Source organism: Dermacentor silvarum, chromosome 1 (genome assembly GCF_013339745.2).
Source record: "Dermacentor silvarum isolate Dsil-2018 chromosome 1, BIME_Dsil_1.4, whole genome shotgun sequence".
NCBI lineage: Eukaryota > Metazoa > Arthropoda > Arachnida > Ixodida > Ixodidae > Dermacentor > Dermacentor silvarum.
In genome coordinates this window covers 172629272-172643856 of record NC_051154.1, presented here as the reverse complement: position 1 = coordinate 172643856, position 14585 = coordinate 172629272, and the positions used below count along the sequence as shown (strand labels likewise).

At 44.1% G+C, this 14585-nt stretch overlaps 1 protein-coding gene across 1 annotated transcript in view; it reads right to left on the bottom strand.

Moving 5' to 3' along the window:
* Positions 1-1099: 1099 nt before the first annotated feature.
* Positions 1100-14585, bottom strand: part of LOC119436396 (uncharacterized) — a 321501-nt gene continuing 308015 nt past the window's right edge. Inside the window, exons 6-7 of the mRNA XM_037703235.2 lie at positions 12693-13097; positions 1100-1692 (exon numbers count right to left, since the gene is read on the bottom strand). Of these exons, the coding sequence (XP_037559163.1) occupies positions 1667-1692; positions 12693-13097 (431 nt within the window). The 3' untranslated portion in view covers positions 1100-1666. The remainder of the gene's footprint in view (positions 1693-12692; positions 13098-14585) is intronic.

Here is a 14585-nt window from a genome sequence, read left to right as displayed (position 1 = left end):
GCACCATGTTTTTAATTTTTTTTTCGTTTAACAGCTTGGCTAACGTTAGCTGGGACACACGGTATAACACAGTGATGTGTGCATTTGACTAATAAATAGATAATTTACATCGGTATAGCCTGGGCACGGCAAAATGAGATGCCCAAGCTCACCAAAATCATAAAAGAAGGCCATCGTCATAAAAATATGTCGCCATGTAAGTACAATCGATGGACAAATATAAAAGAAAAATTGTCTTGGTCTTTTCCTGTGTCTTTAGTTCAGTGAAACGAAGAACTTTTGCTCCATAGCCACCACATCAATCCACCACAACGATAAATGGTCCCCATTTATCGTTGTGGTGGCTTGATGAAAAGCGAGAGGAATAACTAAACATAGCAGAAAAGAAAGACGATGTAAACTATCATTGCAACTCTTCCGCCTTGTGGGTTGATATGTATATAAACACACCACATGTTCTGAAGAGGTCCACATGCATAGCCACACACAAAAGTTCAATCGCAGTTGTTATAATTCACCGCTACAGCGCAGTCCCGTTGCCCTGAAGAACGGAACCAATATGTTCCATGTCTGTGAATTAAGCGCTAGCACCTTCCGACACTTCTTTACGTTTTGTTACGCTTGTTTGCTTGCTTGTTTGAGCCGGCCTACCTTTGATATGCATTGTTTGTATGAGCGGGAAGAAGTAGTCGGCATCACCCTGATTCCAACCTCTTGCTCACGCACAATTTTTTTAGAGAAATACATCAGCAACGAATTTTCTGACATGTGGGTGAGCTTCTTCAAACGGCGACAAAATCTTTTTTTTCTTTTCTTTTTTTGCATCTTTTCCGCCAGTGCTTCCTGCTGTACAACTAATTACTAATACCAAGCAGCCCCATTAGAGCTTCGTTTATTTTAAGAAGGTGCTTTAATTTTTAAGTTAGGATAAACGCCTCAATACACTCAGTCTTCTATCTCCTGGTAATTGCCACTTCTCAAGCAATGTGCTTATTGTTGACCATTTAGATTGACACAGCACACGTTGACTGCATGTAATTCAGTCTCTGATCAGGCTCATTGACTCCAAAAGCATTAAATATATAGCCTTACATACCGGGAGCGTAGCCCACCCGATGCTGAACGCATGATTACACGACGTCGAAAATTCTTACATACAGCGACTACATATGCAACCACAACGAGCATTTGTGACCGTGGAAAGGAGATTAGATGCTCTTGAAAAGTTTAATTATACCTTCGTAGCAAGAAGAATGAAGGAGACAAGCGAAACATTCCAGCAATGCTTTTTTTTATGCAACGGCACCGAAATGCAAGCGAGGCAAACAAACAAAAGTAAACAAAAAGTAGGAGGGCGACCTACGTACCTAGGGCCAACTAAGACTAATACACAGAACTCGTTCAAGAGAAGGCCGTGCCTCGCGATCTATGAAAAGTTCATCAGGGCGTCCTTGGTGTGGAGTTTTCAGCTCCGCCTTCCTTCTGGCATGGCCGGCCCCCTTTTGATCATTATGGCGCTCGAGCCAAGCCGCGACACTTTGGGTCAGGTGTGAACCCGGGATGCTGCCGTCGCGGGTCCAGGCAAACGTGGCTGCCCAGCCTTCTCTCCGGTCATACGCTGCAAGCCAGTGCACGCATTCTTTCCCGTCTCGGACAAGCAGATGACTTACGTCGGCAGGACCTCGATGTAGCCTGTGGCAATGAGCCAGAAATAAAATTCAATCAGTGACATTCACGAAGGGCATAATTCCTAAATTATATATATATATATATATATATATATATATATATATATATATATATATATACAGGGTGTTTCAGCGAACACTTAAAAAATTTATTTAAGGTTGCCTGTGGCAGATAGCACAATTATAGTTAATGAGCTGGTCTACTCGAAGAGGCGGACTTTACTTGCACAAGAAATTGAAATGCTTAATCGAATATTTAACAAAAATTCACTAAATCAATTTTTAACTAATTACCTGATGGCCCATATTGCATATTTACAAATTGTAGCCGCGGAGTTCGCAAGGCGGATCCACTTGGAACGAATTCTCGGGATGACACCAGTTTCTAGATATTAATTCCCGAACATTGCGGAGAAATGCATTGGCGTTCCAGTTAATTTTGTGCTTCAATGCATAAAGCGACGTTTTCTTAAGAAACTATATATATCATGTAGGGGTGTGCGAATATCAATTTTTCGTATCAGAATCGAATACGAATCGAATTGTGCCGGAAGCGAATGAAATAGCATATCGAATACTTTTCGAATATAGAATAGCCATTTTTATAATCAAGATGAAAGGATATTCACACCCTGGTATTCGTAACGTTAGCATTGAAAACACAAATTGAGCATCAGGAACAAATGAGCAGTTTCTTCGCTTGCACAGGACTTTCTGGAGAGTGCGAATGATCGCTGTATAGCCGGTAAAGTCATGGCTCCCCGGGCGACACAGCCTGCTCCACTATGTACGTTCTCACGCTTAATGCTCATATTATGCCCGCGTGAATGAAATTTATCGTACTTTAGCTACAATTTTATGTTAAACAGGGTGCAGTTGACGCTTTTAAATATTTCAAAACTATAGAAAACATATTTGTTCACACAAATAGTGACCATTCGATTCGAAGTTCAAATTAAATAGAGTACTGTTCGATTAGTTATTCCCAGTTTACGAATATTAGCACACTCCTAAAATATTTTGTTGATATATATTTGCTCTAGATCATGAACCAGCTAAACAAAACACAGAGAAACAAGTTCATTTCAGAAAAGTAAAAAAGTAAACAAGCAAACACAAAGAATCACATTGTGATTCCGTCAGTACAAGTTGACACCGAATACCTCAAACTTCGACATCAACGATCAGTAGATTTCATCGAACGGACGCACATTTGGAAGCGCTTCAGGCAAAGTTGTGTTCAGTAAGTGAGGTCCAAGGTACACAGTCACGATCATAACCGAACTGCATCTTGCGTTCTCAATGTCACTTATTTTTTGTAAACATAGAACAGAAAGCTTCACACACATGACTTGAAATTAAAGTGATATATAAATACTCCTTTAGGACCACATACGATCTTTCTGTTTTTGCTATAATATAAGAACTCTCCCAGACTGTTCACGACACAGACAGTTGTTAAAGCGCGGCATTACCAGGATTATTTGCACATAAAGAGTATAAAAAAATAATATCTCGTTACTAAAACTGGTTCTGTACAAAACTACAGATGTATGTAGGCCGCAGTAAAATAACCAAGCGCATGATCCATTATTACGTTGAAAAAGACACCGAGAGATATGTCTTGGTTTGGCCGCGTCGTTCGTTTAACGCATAACCCGTGGCAGATTGACTAATCATAGCGCGCACTGCGCGACATATTGGCAAACCGCGTGGACGTCTACGCAGTAACATCAATCTTCAGTTAAGGCCAAGTGTACAATAAGCTATGTGTACATAGAAGTGTTAGTGCTCAGTTAAAACTGAACCCGCAAGTGTTCTAGTGACTTTATTGCTTAATATTGGTGGAAGGAAATTGGAACGGGTGTATGGGTTGGCTTGCATGCTTTCAAACCTTGCAACGAAGTAGCTTCCTGCTCTAGCCTATTTCCGTGTCCGAGGAAGACTTCAATAAGGCTACATAGGCGGTCGCAACAGCTTATTCCAACATCACTGCTCAGTAGAGATAGCCGTCGCAGAAGCCCAGTTTTGCTTCACTTGGCAAGCCAGCGCCTGTCTGTCTCCGGTGTATTGGAATTAGGCACAGTCCGAGTGCAATTTCGTGTTACTCGCTGAATGGCAGCGGCGATTTCTCTTTTGACTGGCTTATGTCGGGAGGGGGCTTCGCATTTTGATTTCATTGCTTCGGGACTCAGTTTTTCGCGGTGCTGTTTGAGCGAGCATGGAACGCGCCGACTGGCGCCTTCTTTTCTTCCCTGGCGCCCTTTTCCCTCACGGCGTCGGCGCTTTGCAGAAGGAATTTCAACAGAGGGCGTCAATTAGAGCGAATCGATTCGCAGCACCTGTCGCGCGCGCTTAATTATTAAGCCCAATGAGTTTTCTCTTTCCGCGGCTCAACCGGACCGTGCTTCGCTATGCTAATGGGAGTGCGCGCCGAAGGGCTTGTGAGGCACGCGCCTATTCCCTTAGCACCCCCCCCCCCCCTTCCCCTTGTCCTCCGACCATCTTTGCTTCTGCTCTCACTCTTTTCCACTTCCCGCTGTGCTCTCTGTGCTCCTCGGATCAAAAAGGGAAAAAAAAAAAAAAAGAGAACCAGAATGAAGAAAAATTAATGGAATCCCGTGTGTCTAACGTTTACCGGAAGCAGGTTACGCGTTGAGCTACTCCTGGAGACACAATTCGGCACCTTTGATTTTTCTCTAGTATTTTACTTTTCTCATGACAGATGATTGTCACTAAGGCGAACGAGTGCAACGCATAGTCGGCATGCAGTGGGATAAGAAAAGGGCTGTGTTGTGTGTTAGGGAGTGACAGTGCGTGAAGCCAATGTCGGAGATAAAGGCAGCGGGGCGGCGAAGACAACTTAACATCGAGAGCGAGTGGGTGAGCGCAAGAAGCTGACGACGAAGAACCGACGCGCGTGAAATCTGACACGCCGTCAAAACAAAATACTAAGAAGAAAGTGACCATTAAGGGCCGTACACGATGGGTGACGTAGAAGAAAAGGAAGGAAGAAGAAGAGATATGGGATCACGTCTCTTTCAATTTCAATTGCCGATGCTGTCGAAAGGGCAATGGAGAAGGCCATGGAGCGCCTAGCTGGAAACCTTTGTGAGTCCTTGTCACAAATCTTAACTAACCAGATGGCTCAGATATTCGGCACAACAGCACCTATCAGTATAACTTCGCAAACGACTGAGCGTCCACGACCATCAAATGAAGAGGTAGCTCCTAAACCCACGTCCCAAGATGATCAAATTGCTGGTCCATCTGTTGATGCAAACAAAAATCACAGTGAAACCATCAATGAGGAGGCACAAAGTTCAGAGGAAATGGACATGGACCCTCGATCGCTAAAACGTTCTAGATCCCCTTTGTCGAAAACAGCCACTACACTAATTCACTCTAAGACCAAAAAATACCTGAAAGACAACCTTACAAAGAACGATTTCTTAAAAGACAGCATTTTAAGCAAGGCAGTTACTGAGTCAATCCTTTCACAACCATAGGATTCCTCAAAGTGCTTCATTGGAATTGCCGATCCATTCACTCTTCCCTAACAGATTTATTGTATTTGGAATCGAAATTCTCCCCGGATATTATTGCACTTCAAGAAACATGGCTTTCAACACATCAATCTTTTCATATAAATAACTTCCGATCTTTTCGATTGGACCGTCCATCGAAAGGCGGAGGCTTAGCATTCTTCATTAGTAATAGAGTTAGTCTCAAGGTGAAGATTTCATATCAACATATGTCTCCTGAAAGTGAAATTTTTGCCTTAGATGTAACCTTACCGGGTTGCCTACCATTCTCTTTAGTAAATGTGTACTTTCCTGCGGGTGTGCAGGACACTCGATCTTTGGATTCCGCGTTGACATCATGGTGCAAGGACAAAATCCTTGTGGGAGACTTCAACTCCCATCACATGTGTTGGGGTTTTCGAAGAGATCAATGTGGCAAACGCTTGTGGAATTGGTCAACAGATAATCATATGACTTGTCTCGACACTAGAACTCCTACATTTGTTTGCAATCGGTCACGCTCAGCCTTAGATTTAAGTTTCATAAGTTCATCTCTCACTAGTTCATCTTGGGTAGCCTTGGACTGTGCAACCAACAGTGATCACTGTCCAATGACATTCGAAGTTGCTTGCCCGTTAATACCATCGTGCTCTCAGATCCGAGTATTCGTAAACTACAATAAATTTAAAAATGATTTAAAAGCACATTTGGCCCACCATTCTGAAGAGCGCGAAGAAACCAAACCTATGAAAGTTCGTGCTGTAATCAAACGATCATACAAACAAGCTGAATTTATTATTGAGTCTGCCAAGGGAGCCTCTCATAGTCCCTGGTGGAATCCAGATTGTACACGAGACTACAGACGAAGAAAAGCAGCTTGGAAGCAACTACTTTACAACCAGTCCCCCAAAATTGGGCTGATTACAAATTTTACGCCGCTATATTTAAACGCACAGTCGCTCAAGATAAAGAAGATTATGATAAGAAACACTTTGATTTCCTTTCAAATTCCAAAAACAAAAAAGCGCTGTTTAGATATATGCGAAGTCGCAAAATTCTGCCACCACCAATAAATATTGATTATGTAACTCTATCATCTGATGAAATGACAAAATCCCTAGAACAGATTGCGAAAGGCCTTGAGCCTAGATTCATGTCGTCTATGTCACATAACTTGCGAAAACCAGCCCTAACGTCAGACTTTAATGAAGTTACTTTGCCTGAATTAGCTCAAGTAATTCGAAACTTACCCGTGTCAGCTCCAGGTCCTGACGGAATTACAGTGCATATGATAAAAATTTTGTTCGAACTATCTCCTTATGACCACCTAAGCATTATAAACTATTCTCTAAAAAACGCCTGGATACTATACGATTGGAAACAAGCCAAAGTAATCCCGATACCTAAAAAACAAGGATTAGGTTACACCATAGAAAATATCAGACCTATCTCTCTTACTTCTAATATGGTCAAATTCATAGAGAGGGTTTTACATTACAGAATTACTGTCTGGATGTCGGATAATTTAATATTAAATCCAAATCAAATAGGCTTCAGAGCTGACTGCTCTACATGGTGTGCCCATGCTGATTTAGAGAGCCGCATACAACTGGCTAGAAAAAGAAGACAATTGCCGCTTTAGTGACATTAGACATAGCTAAAGCATATGACTCCGTGGAACATACAGTCTTACTGAATGTACTACGGAATCATAATGTCCCAAAATATATTATTGCGTGGTTGGCAGAATTTTTGAGATCAAGATAATTTTATTGCTTTAAGTATGGCTGCTCTTCATCTAAATTCAAACAGACTCGTGCTGTCCCCCAAGGAGCAGTCCTATCTCCAATAGTATTTAACATATTAATGAGCTCTATTCCAGCCAGTCAGGACGTGCAAGTTTACGTTTATGCAGACGATATTGCATTCTTAGTGGCCGACAACGACATATACTCTTTATACCAAAAATTGCAGAGATACTTGAGCATGCTCGAGGCATGGCTTCAATCAATTTGCATGTCATTAAACGTAAGTAAAAGCGCAATATTGGTTTTCCCACTTATGGATTCGGTTTCAATCTCTATATTTTACAATCAGGAAAACATTCCGCAGGTTGAGTCTCTAAAATATTTAGGTATCATTTATGAAGGGAAACTCAACTGGAGTCTACATATAAAAAACGTGGCATCTAAGGCTCAGCGTGCTTTAGGTTTACTACGCAGACTGAGCAACCGAAAATATGGGCTACGTAGGCAAGCCCTCATAATGATGTACAAAATGTATATGCGTCCAATATTGGAATTCGGCTGTGTATTGTTCTCAGGAAGCCCTGCTTATAAAACTAAGCCTCTGGTTCTATTGGAGCGTGAAGCCCTGCGCCTGTGCCTGGGACTCCCTAGGTTTGTAGCAAACAATGTTCTTTATCAGGAAGCGCCTACCAACCTTGCCCTGCAGATTACGCATCTTAACAATACAAACATTTCTCAAATGTTGCAGTTATCCAGTTAGACGAGCTGAATATGTATTTATAAACGATCCAAACTCCTTCTTTCTTGCTCATTGGCCACGTTTTCACACCCCACAGATTATTTTTGTACAAAAGCAATTAGACAGTTTAAATGTAAAAATTCGAGACGTTATTCCATCATATGATTCAAATCAGAATTTACAGATTGAATTCGATGAAATTTTCCCACAGAACCCTAAGTTTCACTCAGTCCGGTTATTAAATAATATGTTGCAAGATTACCTTGCACACGTACACACAATTAACATAATAGCCACTGACGCTTCCGTGAACGACGAAAAGGCGGGCGTAGGCATTTTCTCGCTTTCGCTTGGCTGGTCATTCTCCTTGAGACTGCCAGATTTTACTCCCGTATTTGAAGCTGAGCTCTTAGCAATGATTCTAGCTTTGCGGAAACTGCCTTTAAATGAATCCAGCGCGGTTATTATAACAGATTCCCTTTCTGTCTGTACTGCGCTTACACCTTCAACAAATTCACCGGCTCTAAAGACGTTTCTAACATTAGTTACCCCCCCAGCTGAATCTTATAAAATTATTATGGGTACCAGGACACTGCGGATTACATTTCATTGAAATGGCCGATTCATTAGCGCGAGCATCCCTGAATGGACCGATACTATCGGTCCTTCCAGTGGTGGCACAAATAACAGCGATCAGATATCGGAAATATACAATTCGTAGAGATATCATGGAAACAATAACATCACGGACTGAATTTCAGCACCTAAACTTTCCGTGGAAAATTGATTGGTGTCCATCAAGACAATCGGAAGTCATCCTTACAAAGTTACGTTGCCGTGTCCCACCATTAAACCTATATTTACACAGGGCTGGTCTGGCGATATCGCCACTGTGTCAATTCTGCCTAGAAATAGAAACCGTAGAACACTATTTCTTAATATGTCGTCTGTATAAATTACAAAGAAAAAGACTTCTTGAAATACCGCTTGCTAAATTAGGGGTAAATTTAACATTAGAAACAGTACTCACTTTCGGTGCCTCGGTATTTGGCTTTAGCCACAGGGACGTGTTTGATGCCGTTTGTGGTTTCATTCAATCGACAAAACGAATAAAATTTTAAATCCCTACTTTTACAATTCTCTCAGAGATATTTCAGTTTTAATTCATGCATTATTATTATAAATTATGCAGTTCAGGAAAATTAATCTGTCTGTTCTGATTACTAAATTGCACATTAACTGTAGTTTCAGAATCCATATCTAGAAGTTCAGGCGCTCAATTCTTGGCCAATCCCCCGAAGTGGGTACGAGCCATGTGCTGAGGTCATCATCATCATCATCATCATCATCATCATCACTTTTTTTTTTCTTCAATCACCTGATTCTTGGCCAATCCCCCATAGTAGGTACGAGCCACTCTCGAAGGCAAGCAAAGAATCAAGCAAGCAAGAAAGAGATGTGGGAGAGACCCTAGAACGGCGTGATGGTGTTCAGACGCAAGTGAGCGCCGAAGAAGTCAGCGTCCGCCGGGAGCGGGAGTGAGCTGTCGGGGCGTGGGCTCGAGCTTCCAGTTTCCTACAGGCGCAACCTGGACTGCCTAACCTCCTGAATCAGTACAAGGTTCCTTCTCGTGACAACCTGGAGTTCGCTCTAGGAGCGACCAGTATCTTCCGTCGAAGACGGCTCGGCGTTCTTCACCTACGCGACCATGTGCCCGAACTGTTGGTGAGCCGCACCCCGCTCTCATTCCACTGTCTTTGTGTATTCGGACACTCCTAACAACTATAGGATTAGAATTGCGGTGACTTTAATTAATGAGAACTGTTTGCTATAAGCAGTGTAGAGTGCTATTTATTCTTTTTTTTTCCTTTGTTTATGTGTGTTTTGTTTCCGCTTTCTATATGTTTATATACATTTTTCTTTCACTTCTGAGATCAAACGCTCTCATCCTTCATTTGAATAGAAAACATGGATAGCGATATTACTTTAAGTCGCTTTTCATAAATGAACCGTGACAGGCTGCAAATGCACAGAATCGACTCAATGTCGCTGCCAATCAGTGTTGTTAGCTCCCTGCAACCAGCAACCTAATAAAATAATATCTCTAACTAACGAGTCTTGGGCGCAAGAAAAAGCGCGTATTCTCTAAATGGAAATTTGAAGAAGTTAACAGTGTTAATGTAAAGAAACATGCGGAATCGTTGAATCAGTTTCTAACGTTTCTAATCGTAACCCAGTTATAATGGACAGGATTATGAGAAGCTCATCATCCCAGATATGGAAGTGTCCAGATATGGAACTCTGCCGTTACTCTTGCAGCGATGCGAGTCACAGTGATGCGTGAGACGCAGATCTATACCATACAGTTTAACCGACTGTTCTTAAAACGCTTCGACGCCAACTCATACTAGTACAGAGAGAGAGAGAGAGAGAGAGAAAGAGAGGGATATAAGAAAGACAGGGATGTAACCAGTCAAGAGTCCGGTTGGCTACCCTACGCTGGGGGAAGGGAAAACGTACAGAATTCGATGCAATGAATACGACTGAGATTTGTATGTACCTGAAATACTCCACTCAAAATACTCCATTTTAATACATTTGTGAGTATTCTGAAATTTCACAAATACTTTCGTAAATCCGTATTTAGATACTCTCAAGATATTTCAACTGTAGTCGACTTGTTGCAGGTGCAAGAATGAGTTGCCTCTGTAGTTTAGTCGTGGCGTGTACGTCAACATGCGCCGATTTCGTGACAGATGTCACAAACTGGCCCACAAAAAGCAGGCACGCCGCCGTTTATCGTTACGGCAGCTGTCTGCGACCGTGTTGGGTTGCCTGTTCTGGGCGAGACGGCGAGCTTTGATCTTTGCAGCTCACTAATTGCCCCGTACTCAACAAAAAGAAACAACAAGGTCGAGCACAAGACGTGCACTTTTCCTTCCACAACTCGCCAGTGGACAACACTGAAAGTGCAGCTGCGGGACATGTATGTATCTAGCCCGACAGTGGAGACAAAGCTGTCACATCGGCATTTAAGTACTCTCTCCCTCTCGGGGTTTTTTCTCAAGCACAGCACAGCGCTGCTGTGCCATACAGTGGCTCTTCGGTGTTGATATCTTAAAAAAAAAAGAAGAGCAGCTCTTTCCGAGAGTTTTTTCTGAAGTCCCAAGTTTTTGGCAATTCCGTCCTTTGCTTTGTTTGACAAAATAAAGCACTTCAACGATGTGAAACCTTGTTTTGTTTGTGTAATGTCTTGTATTTTGAAAGTATCTTGAAAGTAACAAACTATTTCTTTTGTTACCTTATACTCTATACTTAGGTGCTCTAGGAATTTGGGTATTTAGTACTGTACTGAGTAATTGTATTGCCTAGTATTTAGTATCTTATCCATGATACTTTATGTGAGTATCTTGCACGTGTCTGGAATACCTGTGGGAACAGTTCCTCCATCACGGAGGGCTGCTTGTGTGGAGCGCGTGTGCTTACGCAACATGCCCACCAACTCAGTACAAGAATACAACCATATGTGGAAAGTAAACTGATGACATGACTAAAGCAGAATGCTTGTGCCCTAACACCACTCGTCCGGGAATCCAGTCCTGCGACCTGTGAGCAAGTGAGACGGCGTTCATACGACATTAGCGATGCCAGGATGACTTACACACATGGTTGCAACGACGCGTTGCGACTAACTTTAAGGTAACAACGCGCTTCTCCCACCTCTCCTCCCCATCTACTCCTTTGTTGTTGTTGTTGTTGTTGTTGTTGTTGTTGTTGTTGCTATAGCTTTTTCAAAAACATAGCGCCTCAGAAACTATACGTCGAGTAACGTGAACGTAGCCGCTACATGTGAGTAGCGAACCAAATGCCACCTCAACAGGGCATTGTGAACTAGGTTCGTAGCAGTGTTGTTTGATATTGTAGTGTTGATATTGGCGATTCAATAGTCCGTTACTGCATCCCGAGTTAGGCCTTAAAGTGCGATGCGATCGTTCGCTCCACTTCACTCCAAAGTCATGCTTATACAGTATACTGCTACAAAAGATGTCGTGTTCGCGCTGTCCCCGATACGGAATGCACACGGAGAATCCACGCAGATGCACGCAACGTCATGCAACACCACGCTTTCTGCGATGCGTTTTTAATCTTTAATGTGCAGTGCACAGTGCAGAGTCATTTGTCATACAATGGCAAAATGTCCCTCATTAAGTAGCACGCGTGAGTCTGCCTTAAGTGCTGGTGTTCCACGCCAGTGAAACCGCACACACACACCATTGTTCCTTAAACAATATCACTTATGTTATATTGCACAACTAGATTCCGTGACAAAGTAGTATTATAAGACTTGTTTACAACACGTTGGCTATCCCTTTAAGCTAAGCAACCATGCGTGCTCACGCTTAGCTCTGGGTGTAAGACTAGCTGAGTTGGCGTATTTTGTTTACCGCAGCACTTGACACAAAACAGATGTTACACAGTGGACTGAAAAGAACGCTGTGGAAACCCATTACACGAATTCCGAGAACGGAGAGAAATCGTTGTTGCATAACTTGCTTACCATGGTACTTGTAGTGCTAATACGATAGTTCAAGCTTAGAAACCAACTAACAGTACTTTTTTTTTGTAAGAAAACTGGCGCTGTCTACGCTTCGTCATCGGTGCGTCACGTGGTATCGTGCAGCGTGGATACGCCGAGGTTTCCACGACAAGCGCCATCCATGGACTTAACACGGACACAGTGGCGCCAACGCTATGGAGCGTCGACCAGAGGGCCGTTAGAGTAGGAACACCTGCTTGTGGCAGTTGCTGCGGTAGCTCGCCCCGGTCGCTAGAACTGCTTCGTTAAGGAACAGTGGAAACTCGCACGAGCATCCACAGTAGCTATCACAAAACAGCATTTGTCCCGCCTCTCTCTTCGCGTTAAGTCTGCAGTAGACGACGGTGCAACCGTGGAGGGAGCACTATGAGTGGGTTGGCGTGCACTGTTCCATACCTTCAGCTCGGCGTATCTCTTGGAGCTTCTTGTCGTGCGGCAGAGTGCCGGTCGTGGTGACGAGCTGCACGAGCGGCGGCGGCGGCGGAGGCGGACTGCCTGGCTTCCGAAAGGACACGCGGCCCTTGCTGTGGACAGCGGCCGTGACACGCACGTAGTTCGCGTCCTCACACAAGTCAGCGCGGGTGCCCAGGCGCTCGGGGTCTGACTGGCACGGCCGGCCCAGCTGCGGCGACGAGAGCACGCTGCCGTTGCTGAGCGAGCTGCTGGAGCGCTCGAAGGCTGGCAGGACGTAGTTGATGTCGCCGCCGCCTCCGCTGCAGCTGCGCGCCGCCTCAGGGCTTTCAGGCTGGCGTCGCCACGCGGGGGGCATCGACAGGGACGGAGTGGCCGGCGCCGAACGGCCTGCACGCACCGGAGATGCAACGCCCGCCATTGAAATGCACGGGTCGCGCTCGCTCTCAGTCGCCAAAAGTATCAGCGCCAAAAGAAAGGAGAACGCTTCTACCGGACACTGAGGTCTAAACAACGCAGAACCTGTCCGCTGCTACACACGGACTCAATGAACCACGGCAGCGGCGCGCCTGTCCGCAGCTCATAGTGGTATCATTTGTCCCACTTGGAAACGTCATACCCACATCACATGACTGCCGCTCAATTAACAGCGACACGGGGCTGGCCCAGACCCGCCTTCTACAAGTTGTGAACGCGCTTATTACATTCTAGTGTTCCTGTATATGAAGCTGCTACTACCAACATACACATTATATTTGTAGCCATCTATAGCGTCTAGCTTACGCCACGTACATTACCACAAGTTGTTCAGGGAGCTGTAGTGCGCTGGTGAGTAAACAGGTCACGATTGCAGAGGACCCACTTATCGTAGCCGCAAGCGTGGTTTTTCGCATAAGTGCTGGCTGCAAAATCCACATAAAAAGGCAACTGTGATGTAAGTAGTAGCTATCACAAAGTACCATCTGATAACACATACAACGAGCACGAATCTCATTAGCTTCATGTTCCTACGGGGAAAAGAGGGGGTGGGAGCGTAGGTGCAGAGAGGGAGGGGGGGGGATGCTTTTTCGTGGTAAGAACTGTTTCTCATTTACAGTCCACCTTCCCTGAAATATTTGCTCATGCACACGATAAGGTGTGTTTTCGTTTCTCACTGTGTTCAACCACAACGACGTAGTCATTGCACACTGCGCGACACATGTGTTGGGCACAGTTTCCCTCGCCTTTCATTTCTTTGGCAGTCGAGCGCACCAGTATTAAATGACTGATTTACGTTCCCTTTTTCAGCTACCTCTTTACCGAGCTCAAATACCCGCCGCGGTGGCTCAGTCAGCTAAGGCGTTGCGCTGCTGAGCCCGAGGTCGCGGGATCGAATCCCGTCCGCGGCGTCCGCATTTCGATGGGGGCGAAATGCAAAAACGCCCGTGTGCTTGCGTTGTAGTGCACGTTAAAGAATTCAAGTGGTCAAAATTGATCGGGAGCCCTCCACTACGGCGTGCCTCATAATAAGAACTGGTTTTGGCACGTAAAACCCCAGCAAAGAAGAAGAAGAACCGAGCTCAAATATGAATGCAATGCGTATCGAGCCGCACTTTCTCTTCGTAAAAGAAAAGAAAAGGTAAATTTGTCATGAAATGTCGCACGAAACTGAGTTGATTAGTGCTTGTTAACGACTATGCTTCTCGCAGAATGATGCATGCAGCTGCAGCCACCTCAGCGGTATATCGAAAAAGTGAGGCTCATGTTCAATGTTGTACCGGATGCATTTACCTCGTCGTCTTACTGTAGGAGAAAACGTCAAGGTGCGCTCGCAAACATGCGTCGCAAGGGAATGCAGAGAAGGATAAAACTTTACAGGAAGTGTCACGCACTTTTTGC